The sequence below is a fragment of the Accipiter gentilis genome, chromosome 23 (assembly GCF_929443795.1).
Source record: "Accipiter gentilis chromosome 23, bAccGen1.1, whole genome shotgun sequence".
In the NCBI taxonomy this organism is placed as follows: domain Eukaryota; kingdom Metazoa; phylum Chordata; class Aves; order Accipitriformes; family Accipitridae; genus Astur; species Astur gentilis.
Window position 1 is genome coordinate 23,223,888 of NC_064902.1, and position 12,794 is coordinate 23,236,681.

A 12,794-nucleotide genomic window follows, 5' to 3' on the forward strand; every position below is an offset into this window, starting at 1 on the left:
GTTGCACTAAAATCACATGCTTGGGTTCTCCAGGAGCTTGGGAGTATTGAAAAGGGAGCATCTCTTAAATGAGGAGTCTTAAAGACTAGTCCTGCAGGTTCTTTCTGCATGTGGTTTTTGAAATTTGGTCTGTTTAGTCTCCCTCTTTCTTATCTTTCACACAGGGGCTAGAGTTAGCTTTGTTTTGTGACCTTCAGCAAACAGTTTCTGTTAATGCTGTATGGTCTGTATGACCTCAGAACTAATGGCTTAATTCGTAATCACTTCTAGTACACAAGGCTGATCTTCCAGGAGGCCTAGATGAAGTAGTGTCTGCCTATTGGAATATTCACAAGTGCTGAAAACAGATGCTATTGCTAGATTTGTAAGCAACTATTCTTGCTGTCCTTGAGTGTTTGAGCAATGCTACTATGTATGACAACAGCCAAGCACTTTCAGATTGGGAATTGAAAATATTTCTGTGCTTATCAAACTTGTTTTAAAGCTGATGCCTATTTTAGAAGGAGAAAGCATTGTATCGTGAACACACAGTGACAGGGCTGAGTAATCTGCTCTAGGGGGTACAGAGGGAAGTCAGATTCAAACAGAACTGCCTACTAATAAAAGCACATTCTTCTTGTTCTGGTGTGTGAGTAGCTTTCGCATATGAATACTCAAAGACGCAGCTGAATTCCTGGCTTTTTTTCCTCCATAGAGGTAGTAAACAAAAGCCCTCTAAATTCTGGGTTTAGAGGACTGTTTCTGGGCCAAGACAGTTGGATACAATAGCAGAACCTATCAAAGGAGATCACTGCCTACTAACAAAACCCAGTACAATTGTTTTAACCGTTTTTTGACCCATCTTAAAAGATAGGGTGACTGATGGTAGCTTTCTTTAGGTATGCTAACTGCAAACAGAGGAACACCTGCACTTAAATGAGAGTAAGGTCTTCCAAATGAAGATCTGAGTTGATCAATGTGCTCAAAACCTGCAGTCAGGTCTGCCTCTCAAAGGTATAAAGTGCCTGCCTCACCTCAAATCCACAGCCTCCAGACTTCCTATAGAGAGAAAGGGCATGCTTGTGTTTTGGAGGCAGCTTGATGAAGGCACCTGCTACCCACACCTTCTGTTTCTGACAGTTCAGAAAGTATGTCAGGTAGCACTGGTTTGTCTTGCCTACAGAGCAGAGTACAGAAAGCTGAAACTGAAGTTGTAACTGAGCAACTGTAGTGTAGTTTTTAAGTAAGTCAGAACAAGTTTTTATGCCACATGAATGTGTACTGTGGGTAGAAAGTACTTGGAAAGTACTATAAGATGCAGCAGCTTTTCTGAAGATTCTGTAAAAGCTTCTTTGTGGCGGATCACAGTAATTTCTTCAACATTACATTAAACATGTGGCAAATGAGATGCTGCTCCAATCTGAAGGAATCTGTATCCTAAAAGAGCAGTGAGAGAGCATGAACTATTGATAGGAACAGCTCTTGAATGAAGAATCTGGAAGTATCCAAGTGGGAATAGCTGACAGCATATGGGGTAATATGAAGTAGCACAAAGAGATGGAGGTTCAGGCAGTGCTTGGGAGATGTTTGGTTAGAAGATGTGGGTGTAGGGTGTGACTGTAGAGGCAGGAATGCAGTGGTTCTTGAGCAACCATGGCAAGCTGGCCCTTCAAAGGCAAGATTGGCAGTGCATGCTTTATGAACTGAACTAAACTGCATCAGGCATGGAAATCACGGTTAACCATCTGCTGCTGAGCTACACATAAACTGGCTAAAATGGACAACTCATACTGGGCTTTCAGGGCAGGAACGGCAAGCTAATGAACAGGCATTCAGGTTGTGCACCTACCTTGCTAAGTTAGCAGAAAGGCTAGAGTAGTTTCTGAAACAGTGCTGCATGAGATTGATATGTGCTTTTCTGTGTAGCTTATTGAAACTTCTTTCAAATGAGAATGCAGAACACCTGCCTAATGAGGTTTAAGCTGTCCATTTTTCAGGTCGTCACTGTTTTTACAGCTGCATTCCTTGGATTCAAGGACTTATTTTTTTTAACTCCTTTTAAAAGACTGTTAGTCTGTATAGCCATGCATCTGGAAAGCAGATCTTAAATGTGAAAAATCACCACCTGTTCAGGGGACTGCTGGCTTCAAATCCAAGCTCTGCATGTATTTCTGTTTTGGAGGTCAACAGCAAGATCAATGTGCCATTTAAATGAAGGACTTGGCCAAATAAACCGAACTGTGACTGCTATCATCTGTGTTTTCAGTTGACTGCTAATGTTTATCAGCATTATACTGGAGTCTGTATTGTGTGAAGCTTGCAGCTTTTGTTTGCTGGTGGAAGATCACAGTTTTTTGGGGGGCTCGAGGTAGGGGGAACAAGTGAAGAAAGTTTGAGCTTCTAGGCATGGAAGTGAATGCCAAAGCATTGGTATGACAAACTGATCGTCTTCTGGTTGTAAACTGTGAACAGCATTTGGTCAAAGCATGTCGAGTCAGACTTAGTTACTACTTACAGTTTGTGAGCATTTGGGCCCTAACTCTGTAGGGTGATGCGGTATCTGCTTCATAGTTCCTAAAGGGCTTTTAACTCAGGCTAGCTTCTCTGTGCAACATCAGGGGAGAGAAGCAGACTTTCTGCTGCTATGATATCGAACCCTAATTAAACAACTGAATGCATTTGAGTTGGCCTTTTTTCCAAATCTGGTTGACTGTCTGGTTCTATTACGCATAATGGATGTAGTGAGATACATAATGACCGCTGTGGCTGAGATCCACCTTCTGCCAAATAGCCAAGGAAGCATGGGAGAAATCTGTACTACTGTTGATAACACTTGTTATGGCTCCTGGGTTAGCTACAGGAGATAGCTGTGAACTTGGCTTTCAAGCTGTTACAGATAAAAGTGTAACAGAGAGTAAAACATCTGCCACTAGAGAACCTTTCTAATACAACACTGTTTTGCAGCAGTTATGTCAGAACTTAAAGTGATGCTGAACTTCTGGTGGAAACAGGCTGCAATACTCCCCAGTTGCATTTGGATTGCCTCTTCCGCTGCTGAACAAGTTGGATACTGTGTAGCATAGCAGGAAGCAGACCTGTCAAGTCCTTCCACTTTCTAGCCTCTTAAAATTCCTCAGGGAGTTAACCCATACCTGTGGGTTGGAGGCTTACTCCAAAGGAGTGATTTATTACTGTAAATGTTGTCCATAGAGTAGCTTGCATCAGAGGAAAATCTTCTGGATTTTTTCTAGCTTCCAGGTAACTAGGAGATCCTGATGTACAGAACTTTGCTCCAGCAGAAGTAGGTGAATGGCTCTTTTCCTATACTTGCCCTGGCTGTCCATCTGTTAAGCTATGCAAAGCACTTCTCCCCAAGTAATTTTGCTCCCCTGATTGCCCCAAGGCTTGAAAAATTATTTAAGTGCTTGTAAGAAATGACTTGACTGACTTCACACAAGCTTCAACGCATATGAATATTGTATCCATGACTTCTTGGCTATGAAGCCATCAGTTGGAAGGCAAATGGTTAGAAAAAGCTTATGATATTTTACTATGTAAACTAGCTGCATCAGATACGTACTAAATTTAACTTTCTTTTTTTGCAGTCAGGTCAATTCAGTGAAGATATGATTCCTACTGTGGGCTTCAACATGAGAAAAGTTACGAAGGGTAATGTCACAATAAAGGTATGTTACCATTGTTGACTGTCTCTTCTTAAACCCATGCAAGGTTGGCTTCAGCTTCTAGTTTAAAATTTGTTTGCTCTGTTTTGCTTCTGCCATTAGGACAAATACAGGAAACTGAAGAGTCTCAGCTAAACCTGTCAAATAGCTTAAGAATACACTTAAGTTTATGGGGTTTCTTAAATGAGAATCTGTGTGTGATTTCCAGGTTCATGGACTAGTTAAAGCAATGTTGTGATAATGCTGTCTGGCTTTAATCTCATTTAATTTTCACATGTTTAGGGCCCGGAGATCCTCCTCTTCTGCTCATCAATATTGCTTAAGAGAAGGCTTACATCAAAAGCAAAGTTTTAAGTCAATGTATCTTATATACCGCAGTGTGTAAACTTGGTACACATGTGTGTTCTTGTATCTGCTCTAAGATGCTCTAGTTTGCATCTTACGCTCTTGGGCCTGCAAGCTTTGATCAGCTGTACAAGGGATTATTTCTGCTCTAATATGTGAGACGTCCTGCAGCTGGCCTAAGAAGAAAGGGAAGACTGTGTTTTGATTTCTTGTCTTATCTTGTGTGACATGTTTAAACATAGTGCATGGCTAAACTGTCTTTTTCCCCTTGCCTTAAGATTTGGGATATAGGAGGGCAACCACGATTCCGAAGCATGTGGGAACGATATTGCAGAGGAGTTAATGCTATTGTGTAAGTGTTGTCTTCCTTCAGCTTGTACTTAACTTCAGATTTGCTTCTCTTCTGTGTGTGGCCTTTCTAACACTGCATGCTTGAGTCGGTAGTACTCATTTTAATTTTGAAACTGTACTGCAAGCATATTGACCTTTTTTTACCCTTAAGTTCAGGGCTCAAGATGGGTTATTTTCTTATCAGTGTCTGATCTAGAGTACTAACTACTTCCTGTCTGAACTGAGTGGCAGTGCTGTCTAACTGAAAGATTCTTTCATCTACTCTGATCTTAGAGAATTTTTTTAAAAGAACCAAATTCTTTGCTCAGAAGACCTAGCTTTATTTAAAGCCTTGTTGAATCTGCTCAAAACTGACAGCGTAAAGGAAAGACTGCTGTTTCTGAAGTAGTTCAGTCTCACTGACCTAACCTTAAATTCTCTTTAAAGCTACATGGTAGATGCTGCAGATCGTGAAAAAATAGAAGCCTCTCGAAATGAGCTGCACAATCTTCTAGATAAGCCACAGTTACAAGGAATCCCTGTAAGTAATATTGCCTTACACAGTATTAAATTTGCTTGAGGAATGTGCATAACTTTAGTAACTGAAGTTTGGCTTGAACTCTTAAGTGAAGTATAAGGCCTAGCCTTACTGGTTAGAATAACCATGAACAATACCTGCCCCTAGTGCCTTAAATCAAATCGTTGACCTCGGTCAGTCCTTCAGTGATCTTATTCTTGTTCAGTGCCCACAAAAAAAAAAAAAAAAAAAAAAAATTGGAACAGTAATTTAGAGTATTCCACTATGAGTTTGTGCTCTCTTCTAGAGTCTACTATAGTACAGGTTAACTAGACTGTAGTGCAGAAGTATAGAGTAAGTTTGGGGAAATCTCAGCTGAAAGTCTGCTGGGATTGTTCTCAGTTTTGTGAGCTGATGTGTTCTCATGCTTGCTTTTTGTGCGTAACAGGTTATTTGTATCCCCTCTTTCCCTGGGATTAGGTCAATCTTCCTCCTTGATGTGGTTTAATAGTGAATGTCTCATTCTGTTAGATTTAATAGCCTAGTGCAGACTGCTTGTCAGAATCCCTTGAAGTTTGTTGTTTGTGTTTGGTTGGTTGGTTGGGGTTTTTTTGGGGTGTGTGTGGGTTTTTTGGTAGTTTTTTGGTTTTTTTTAAAGCAAAGCTGCAACTATTTCCTTCTGCTCTGAATTTCAGGTTCTAGTACTTGGAAATAAGAGAGACCTTCCTAATGCTTTGGATGAGAAACAGCTAATTGAAAAGATGTAAGTCTAACCCTTCCTAAGAAAGGTTACTTTAACTCAATAAATGAATTCATGTACATAGGGTTGTTAAATCAAGAAGCTTGCATTTGTAAGTAGAAAACCCAGCAAGAGGAGCTAGCTGAAACATTGTACAGGAACAAGTTACCTGGAGAAGATGGAGGGGAACAGTTTAGATTCTCAGTATAAGAGTCCTTGTTATAAGTGAAGTGTATGTTGAAATGTTCTCTCTTTCATAGGAACCTTGCTGCTATTCAGGACAGAGAAATCTGCTGCTACTCAATTTCTTGCAAAGAGAAAGATAATATAGGTAACTATTAACCTAAAATGCTAAGCATTTTGAAGAGCTCTCAGAGGGTGGATTGGGGGATTGTAACTTCTTAAACGCAAGTTTCCTGGCTTCAGGAAACTGGTGACAAATCAAAGAACAATATGTAGGTGCACTGGTTAAATTTAGTATAACTCCTGATGGCAGTGAGGAAGCTTGACTGGTATTAAAGTTGTAGGGGTTGTAGTTATCAAAATGTATGTCAGTCTCCTGTGAAGTCTGCTGCCTTTCATCAGTTAATTTGCAGCAAATAGCTGACCAGTCTCACTATTAGCTTGTCCTAAATGATTTTATACTTATGTCAGGTACTTTCAGCTCTGCCTCACTTCATGAGGCTAGCAAGTACTTGCAGCAAGTTTTCCCTCAACAGTCATTCCCTTGAAATAATCATCTTCCCTTGCTGTCTTATCAAAGCGGTTCCTGTTGTGGCCTATGCTAGTCACTACTCCATGCAGCCAAACAGTAAATTTTCTGGTGCTGACATCAATTGCTTTAGAACTTCTGGAGGTCAAAGGCAGAAACCATGGTACTGTGTAATACCAAATACTTGACACAAGTATTGTAAGTAAACTGAGTAATCTCAACTGAATGAAAACACACTACTTAACAATGGTAGCCATTGTTCTCCTGATGCCTTCTTGTGCTGCCATGAGATTAACACTGGTTCATTGGTGGGCCTACATGAGTTTACTGATGAGGGAAACTTCAGGCTGGTGGTCACAGGAACAGGCTATAGAGGATACCAGAACTGCTTTATATTAAGGACTCAACTTCTTCCAAGGAAAAATGAACAGCCTTTGGAAGTCTTCTGGCTTCTTATCCAAGAAGCCCCTGTTACCTTACCATCAGTTAAAGATTCAAACGTGGTGGATAAGAGAAGCAGATACTCCTTTCTATTCTATCTCCTGCACAAGGCTCACAGCACAGCTGAGCATCATTGATGCTATAGGGAAGGTGCTGCTGGAAGCATCGGGCTGTATGATGCTAGTGCATTTCACTTCCTTGGGAGACCCTCTTTCAAGCATGGAGGAGCTTGGTGCTTTGTAGGGCTTAACTTTGTTCTCGTCAGGTGAGGAGAGGCAGACTGGCTAAATAGAGCAATGTTGATCTAAAACTAATTATGTAAGCTATACCAAAGTATCAGATTAAGGGATGTCTTTTTCCTAGAGGTGTAGCTGACTGAGGAACCAGGCTGTCCAGGGCACTTCCTTTATGTGTTACTTAAAGGATGCTGAGCAGTTACAGGACCAAAGCACAGACAGCAAGCATTCCAGAAAATCATTCTGTTGATCTGTCTTGGACCATCCTCTGGGCAAGGGCTGGATATTCCTGTCATGTATTTGAGGACACTGGCATACCTATGCGATGCCAGTTACACAAATACAGACAGACACTTGAAAATGGAACTTCTCTTCTCTCTCTCTTTAGATATCACGCTTCAGTGGCTTATTCAGCATTCAAAATCTAGAAGAAGCTGAAGTCTTCTTGGAATCTCCAGTACCAGTTGGCCATAATCTCAATTGTCCACTTCCCTCCATAATGAGATACTACCCAAAAATCCTGTATCAAGAATCTTGCCTTTTCACGGTTCATTTCTCATGTGCACTGCTGAAGACTTGTATTCCTATTCTGTCACAAAACAACTAGAGTTGTCATGATAAAGTCAGCACAAATATTTATTTTACAACCATCTATGGTGGGAGGGTTGGGGGGGCTTTTTAAAAAAAAAAAAATCTCTCTACCATGTTAACTATGATGGTACACTCTGTTCTGGTTTTTCAGGGCCAGGTTTTTATATGATTTTCAGCAAGTGTTTTATTTCTAGTGTTTAGTGGCTTGAAGATGCTGATGCTTGACAGCATTAAGATTCTGTAAGATGCCACATACAGTAGTTAGAAAACATTTAAGCGTGAGTTGTGGGATACCGATTTATCTCACAAATGCATGTGATGTGTGTATGTAAGCAGAGAAATGGGAGCTGTTTGCGGAGGGGAGCACAAGGCATAGATCAGCATCACTAATCTACAGCTGAGAGCTTATCCTGTCACTTGAAAAAGAAAATTCTCATGATGAATTAGGAAAGAGTCGACTGTTTAAAATCATTTTGTTGCTTCTGTTTAACATTTGTGTGGGGGATGGGAATGGACTGTTCTGTCAAGCTTTCAAAAATTGGAGTATTCCAGCATGAAAACAAATTGCTAGGAACATCAGACTTTGTTCAAATACATTTTTCTATCTACAGATACCAGTGGTCTCTATCTGAAACCAGAACACACATTCTGAGCAGCTGCATGACACTTAAATTACTGATGTTTTTGTATAGAGTCAGTTGTTGACCTTTAGCACAATATCTATGTAATCGTCTAGTGTCTCCTGCTCATGAAATGGCTGGGCACAGTTTCACCTGGTGCTATGGAATATCTAGGCTATTGTGACAACTCTAGACCTGCCTGCTTTCTTGATGTAACCATGTGCAAAGTCTGTAAGTTGCAAGATGAAATGTTCTACTGTGTCAAAGCACAAGAGAGCCAATGAATTGATCCTGTTTCTTGACTAGCTCCTACAGTATAGGGAAGTATGTATAAACTAAAGATTGTAATGTTTTTGTAGCTTTACTTTCTCAATGACTTCAGTATATTTAAAGGGACAGACTTGTTAAGACTGGTTTGTTCATACAGTAATGTCAGTGTAGCTTACTAGTGTATGCAAATACATGGTGCACCTGCTTGTGTTGCCTCACACTGTGTGTGATTCTTCACCTAAATGTAGTTTGCATTATGTCGGAGTCTTTGGTTGGAAACTGTTTAGTCCATATCAGTTATGACAAGCCAGTTTTAATTTAGACTGCCATGGCCTTACTGTTCTGTACCAACGATCGCACTGTTGCACACACTACATGCTGCCTGCATTCAGTCTGAACTTGCATTTTAACTTTTTGTCCCCTTTCAGTTCTCTGAAGCATGATTTCAATTAATTCATACTCTGGTGCTGTAGAGGAGAGGGTATATTAACTTGCTGCTGTAGTCCCTAGTTCACCAGGAACTGCTACAGTTACTTTTATTTAGCAAACTTGCTTGTGCCTAAGATAAGGAAACTAAACTAGAATGTGTGAATCTTTGTGGGGGACCAGGTCACTGTTTAGTTAACTGGCCTATAGCTAAACTTGATGTGTTTGGTGTTTATATACTTCACTGCTTTCAGCGTTTATGGCATCCAAACACTACCAATTGTTAACCTGTGCATTACTCTCTGCATGTGAACAACTTATACAATTACTGAACTTTGTAAATACGTGAATTTTTTTTATTTAGGTGGATGCATATGTTGGTTTACTGCTCTTCAGCTTTATTCAATAAACTTATGTTTTGAGGGTTGTATTGACACTTAACTGACTGACTTGGGTTGATGTGGCTTAACTCATGGAAATACATTTTTGGATGTCTGTCTCCTCTCCCACAAGATTACAATGGGGGAAGAAGGTTTGGTAAATACCTGAGCTTCTTTATATTATGTGGTTCAAGTATTCAAGAAAAATGCTTGTAAAACTACCTTTCAGGCCTGGGGCTTTCTCACGTTACATGAGCAAGCTTAGTCAGTCAGTCTCAGCAGACTTCAGTGCTTTTTTATGTTTAGGAAAAGCACTGGTCAGCTGAAGGGTCTTAAGCACGGGCAGCCTTCTGGAGCTCTGTTTTCAGGAGAAAAATGCATGTGTCTACAAGCTTGTTGCTTGTCATCAAGCCTAGAGTAAAACCTTTGCTTTTCTAGCAGAAGTGTCAGATCTAGCAGTGCCTGATCATTGACTGCCAATTAAAGCATAAAGATTCTTATCTCATTGGAAAGCGAGGCTTTTGTTGACAGAGGTCTTGGACAAAATCTCTGTTGTGATTTTAATCTGAAGTTAACACTGACTGTTCTTCCCAAATGCTTTGTTGCATTAATTTCTCTCGGGTCACTGATTAACGTATAGGACCATATGTCAACATCTTCCAAGTAATGGTAACAAATTGGATGTCTTCTGTTCGTGGCCTGCCTCTATGTAAGCTTTCAAACTTACTGAGCTGTAATGGGTTAGTTTTTAGGCCTGAGTACTGGTCAGTTAGCATCCATCATGTGTAGCTCAGCTGGTGGGAAGGACTAATGAACTGTTGAGTAAAACATCATGTGCGTATTTCTTCAGCTGATGGGGAGTTTTCTGCGTGCAAAACAAGCTACCTGGAGTTAACATTCAAAGCAAAATGCATCTAGATACAAAATCTGAAAGCAGCATTACTGCTGTAAGATTTGTCACCCTGGTTGGTCTGATACCAGTACTAATCACTTAAATCAGCTGTGGTGTGAACTTGGCCAACAGCTGTTTGCTTGATGTGGTATTTAAGTAATAGCTTCTACTTCTAAATGTAAATAGCAAGGAAAGCTACACTGGCCACCTATGATGTGCATACTCTAAAAAGTACATTTGTTATTACTTCATGAAATGACTCCACCTAGGTTTTCACAGCTGTTCTTGCACAGCTCGAGATGCTCTCAGTTACTCACGGGGCAGAAATGTAGACCTTGAAGAGACTGTTTGAATCCAGTGCAGAGCATTACGCTTTTTCTGTTTGAGGGCTTGATTAGCTTTCCAACCACCTTCACTTTGAAACAGAAGCGTAGTAAGTCTTTCCAGAGAAGTGAGGCTGCTCTTGCCACCTTTCAGCCCTGGGCTGAAAAGACTACTTGCTCATCTGGCACAGTTAAGTCCAAGGTTAAAGCTTTTCTGTTCCAATAAAGGTGTGGAGCCTAAGGTAGGCATTAGCAGTGTTGTCTGCTGAACTTGGATGTTATAGCTGTGTTCTGCTTCTAGAAATCTATTGGGCCAGTCTAATCTCTCATGATGATTACTTGTCTCGGGCTCTGTAGTGAGCCTAGACAGTAAAAAGAAACTGATTAAATTTCCCATTCTCTAAACAAAAGTTGCTTTTGGGGGTGCATTTTAGTAACATAAATTATTATTGTACTTAAACATCAGTAGCTGTAGTCTGGAAACGCTCTTCTGATGTACCTGCAGTAGGCCTTGACGGTTAGCATATTAAGAAAACTGGATCTTGTGAAAAGGCAAATACTGAGCTGGAGAGAACTCTTGGTCATGAATATGCATGCAAGTTAGACACCAGTCATACCTTTATGACCTCATGATGTGTTGGTACTGTATGGTGTCCCAATGATTTTAAAATAGCCATCGACTCTAAATACTTGTTGGTGGTTTTGTTCAGTACAAGCGTTCGCTCTTACTGATCGTAGAGCAGCACTTCTCTAGACTAGACTAGGAAGAAATGTTTGTGTGTGCACCCACAGTACCAGGCTGTGTGAAAGTTTTCCTTGAAGTGTTAACGTCCTATCAACTTTAGTGTGGATGGTGGTTTCTTCAAGTGCAATTACAGTGCCGCATAACTCATCACCCCGAGTACAGCTGAGTGTCGTAGCAGTTGCACAGAGCAATTCTGTCCTACCACTTGGCAACATGAAAAATGCACAAATGTGGAGCTGTTTCATGATCTGTGGAACTAATAATCTAGTTTCTTATCAATTTGTGTTTTCTCTTTGCACCTTTATGGAAACAGGTTGGAAAGATGGTCCTTTTTGGATGCTAACATATAAAACTGCATAATCTTCACTTTCTGGTAGAAGAAAGGAGGCCAAAGAAAATGCCTTAAACAGTCTCTCTGGTTAAATTAATATAGGAATGTTATGCAGGGATCTATAATAACTTGAAGTATGTCTTAGCTGGATTATCAAGCTTTTAACTTTTCTAAGGTTTAATTTTATAGTTACTGTGGCTGTGCAATGGCATGTCATGATTTGCTTTGTGCGTGTTTACTGAATGTGAAAGAAATGTGCTTCTTCCCGGTCGCATGCCCCAGCACTGCTCCCTGCTGGCTTGCTTTTGCACTGACCCTGACTAGAACGCTGTGTGAATTCCAAATAGGGGTGTGTAAATCAGGTTATTTAAGCTATTTTGCTAAGAGTGGTGCATTGCCGAGTACGTGAACAGCAAAGCAATGAATCGTGTTAAAGGGGAAGTAATGTGTGAATGCCTGAGACTGGTATGTGCTTCAGGACTTCTATTCCCAAAACGTGAGTGTAGAATGACTTGTCTACTTCAATGAGTAGTAGTCTATTGCTTTAGGACTACAGATGCTGAATGTTAAAGTATGCCTTGGTGAAAAATCGGGGAATTTCTTTTACATGTCACTTAAATGACAAACAGGGAATGGCACTCAAAGGGGGTACGCACATACTCTTTTAAAGGAGAAGTAAAATATTCGATGTCTTTATTTTCGTCACAGTGGAAGGTGGGTAAGTAGACCTTTGTGCCAGGATTAGTGCCTTTTAATTATGACATTACAGGTTTTATTCTGTTAAAGGCAACATCTATCATTGTGATCATTTTGAAGTGCTTCAATAAAGTGTTGTTGAAAACCATTCTTTTGCATATTCATCTGTAGTAGTACAGCTGCTTTTATTGTTGTCAGAAATATATAAGAAGCCCTCATTACCAAATTGTGGGAAACATTGTTATGCTCAAGCTAAACTAAACACATCTATGCTAAAATTTAATTCTTTAGATCATCTGTGAGAGGAGCAAATGGGTCGACTCCTTGAAGCACTCTTCTAACAGTGAAGAGAGTAGGTAGTGTTGCTTCCATGTAGGCAGATCTATTCAAGTAGTTTACAAGTCTTTCAAGAAGTCTTGCCTGGCCTAATTAGGAAACTTCATGTTTTAAACACTCTCATAAAACAGTGATCTTGAGTATATGAATGAGGCTAATTCTAAATGAATTCTAAATTTCATGTTTTCATTTATAAAAAAAA

General features: G+C 40.1%; 1 protein-coding gene across 2 annotated transcripts in view; it reads left to right on the forward strand.

The window, feature by feature from the left end:
• Positions 1 to 12,404, forward strand: part of ARL8B (ADP ribosylation factor like GTPase 8B) — a 45,815-nt gene extending 33,411 nt beyond the window's left edge. For both annotated transcript variants that reach the window (XM_049826257.1, XM_049826258.1), the window contains 6 exons: positions 3,585 to 3,665; positions 4,286 to 4,359; positions 4,785 to 4,878; positions 5,550 to 5,617; positions 5,854 to 5,924; positions 7,371 to 12,404. In XM_049826257.1, the coding sequence (XP_049682214.1) occupies positions 3,585 to 3,665; positions 4,286 to 4,359; positions 4,785 to 4,878; positions 5,550 to 5,617; positions 5,854 to 5,924; positions 7,371 to 7,420 (438 nt within the window). In that variant the 3' untranslated portion in view covers positions 7,421 to 12,404. The remainder of the gene's footprint in view (positions 1 to 3,584; positions 3,666 to 4,285; positions 4,360 to 4,784; positions 4,879 to 5,549; positions 5,618 to 5,853; positions 5,925 to 7,370) is intronic.
• The last annotated feature ends 390 nt before the right edge of the window (positions 12,405 to 12,794 follow it).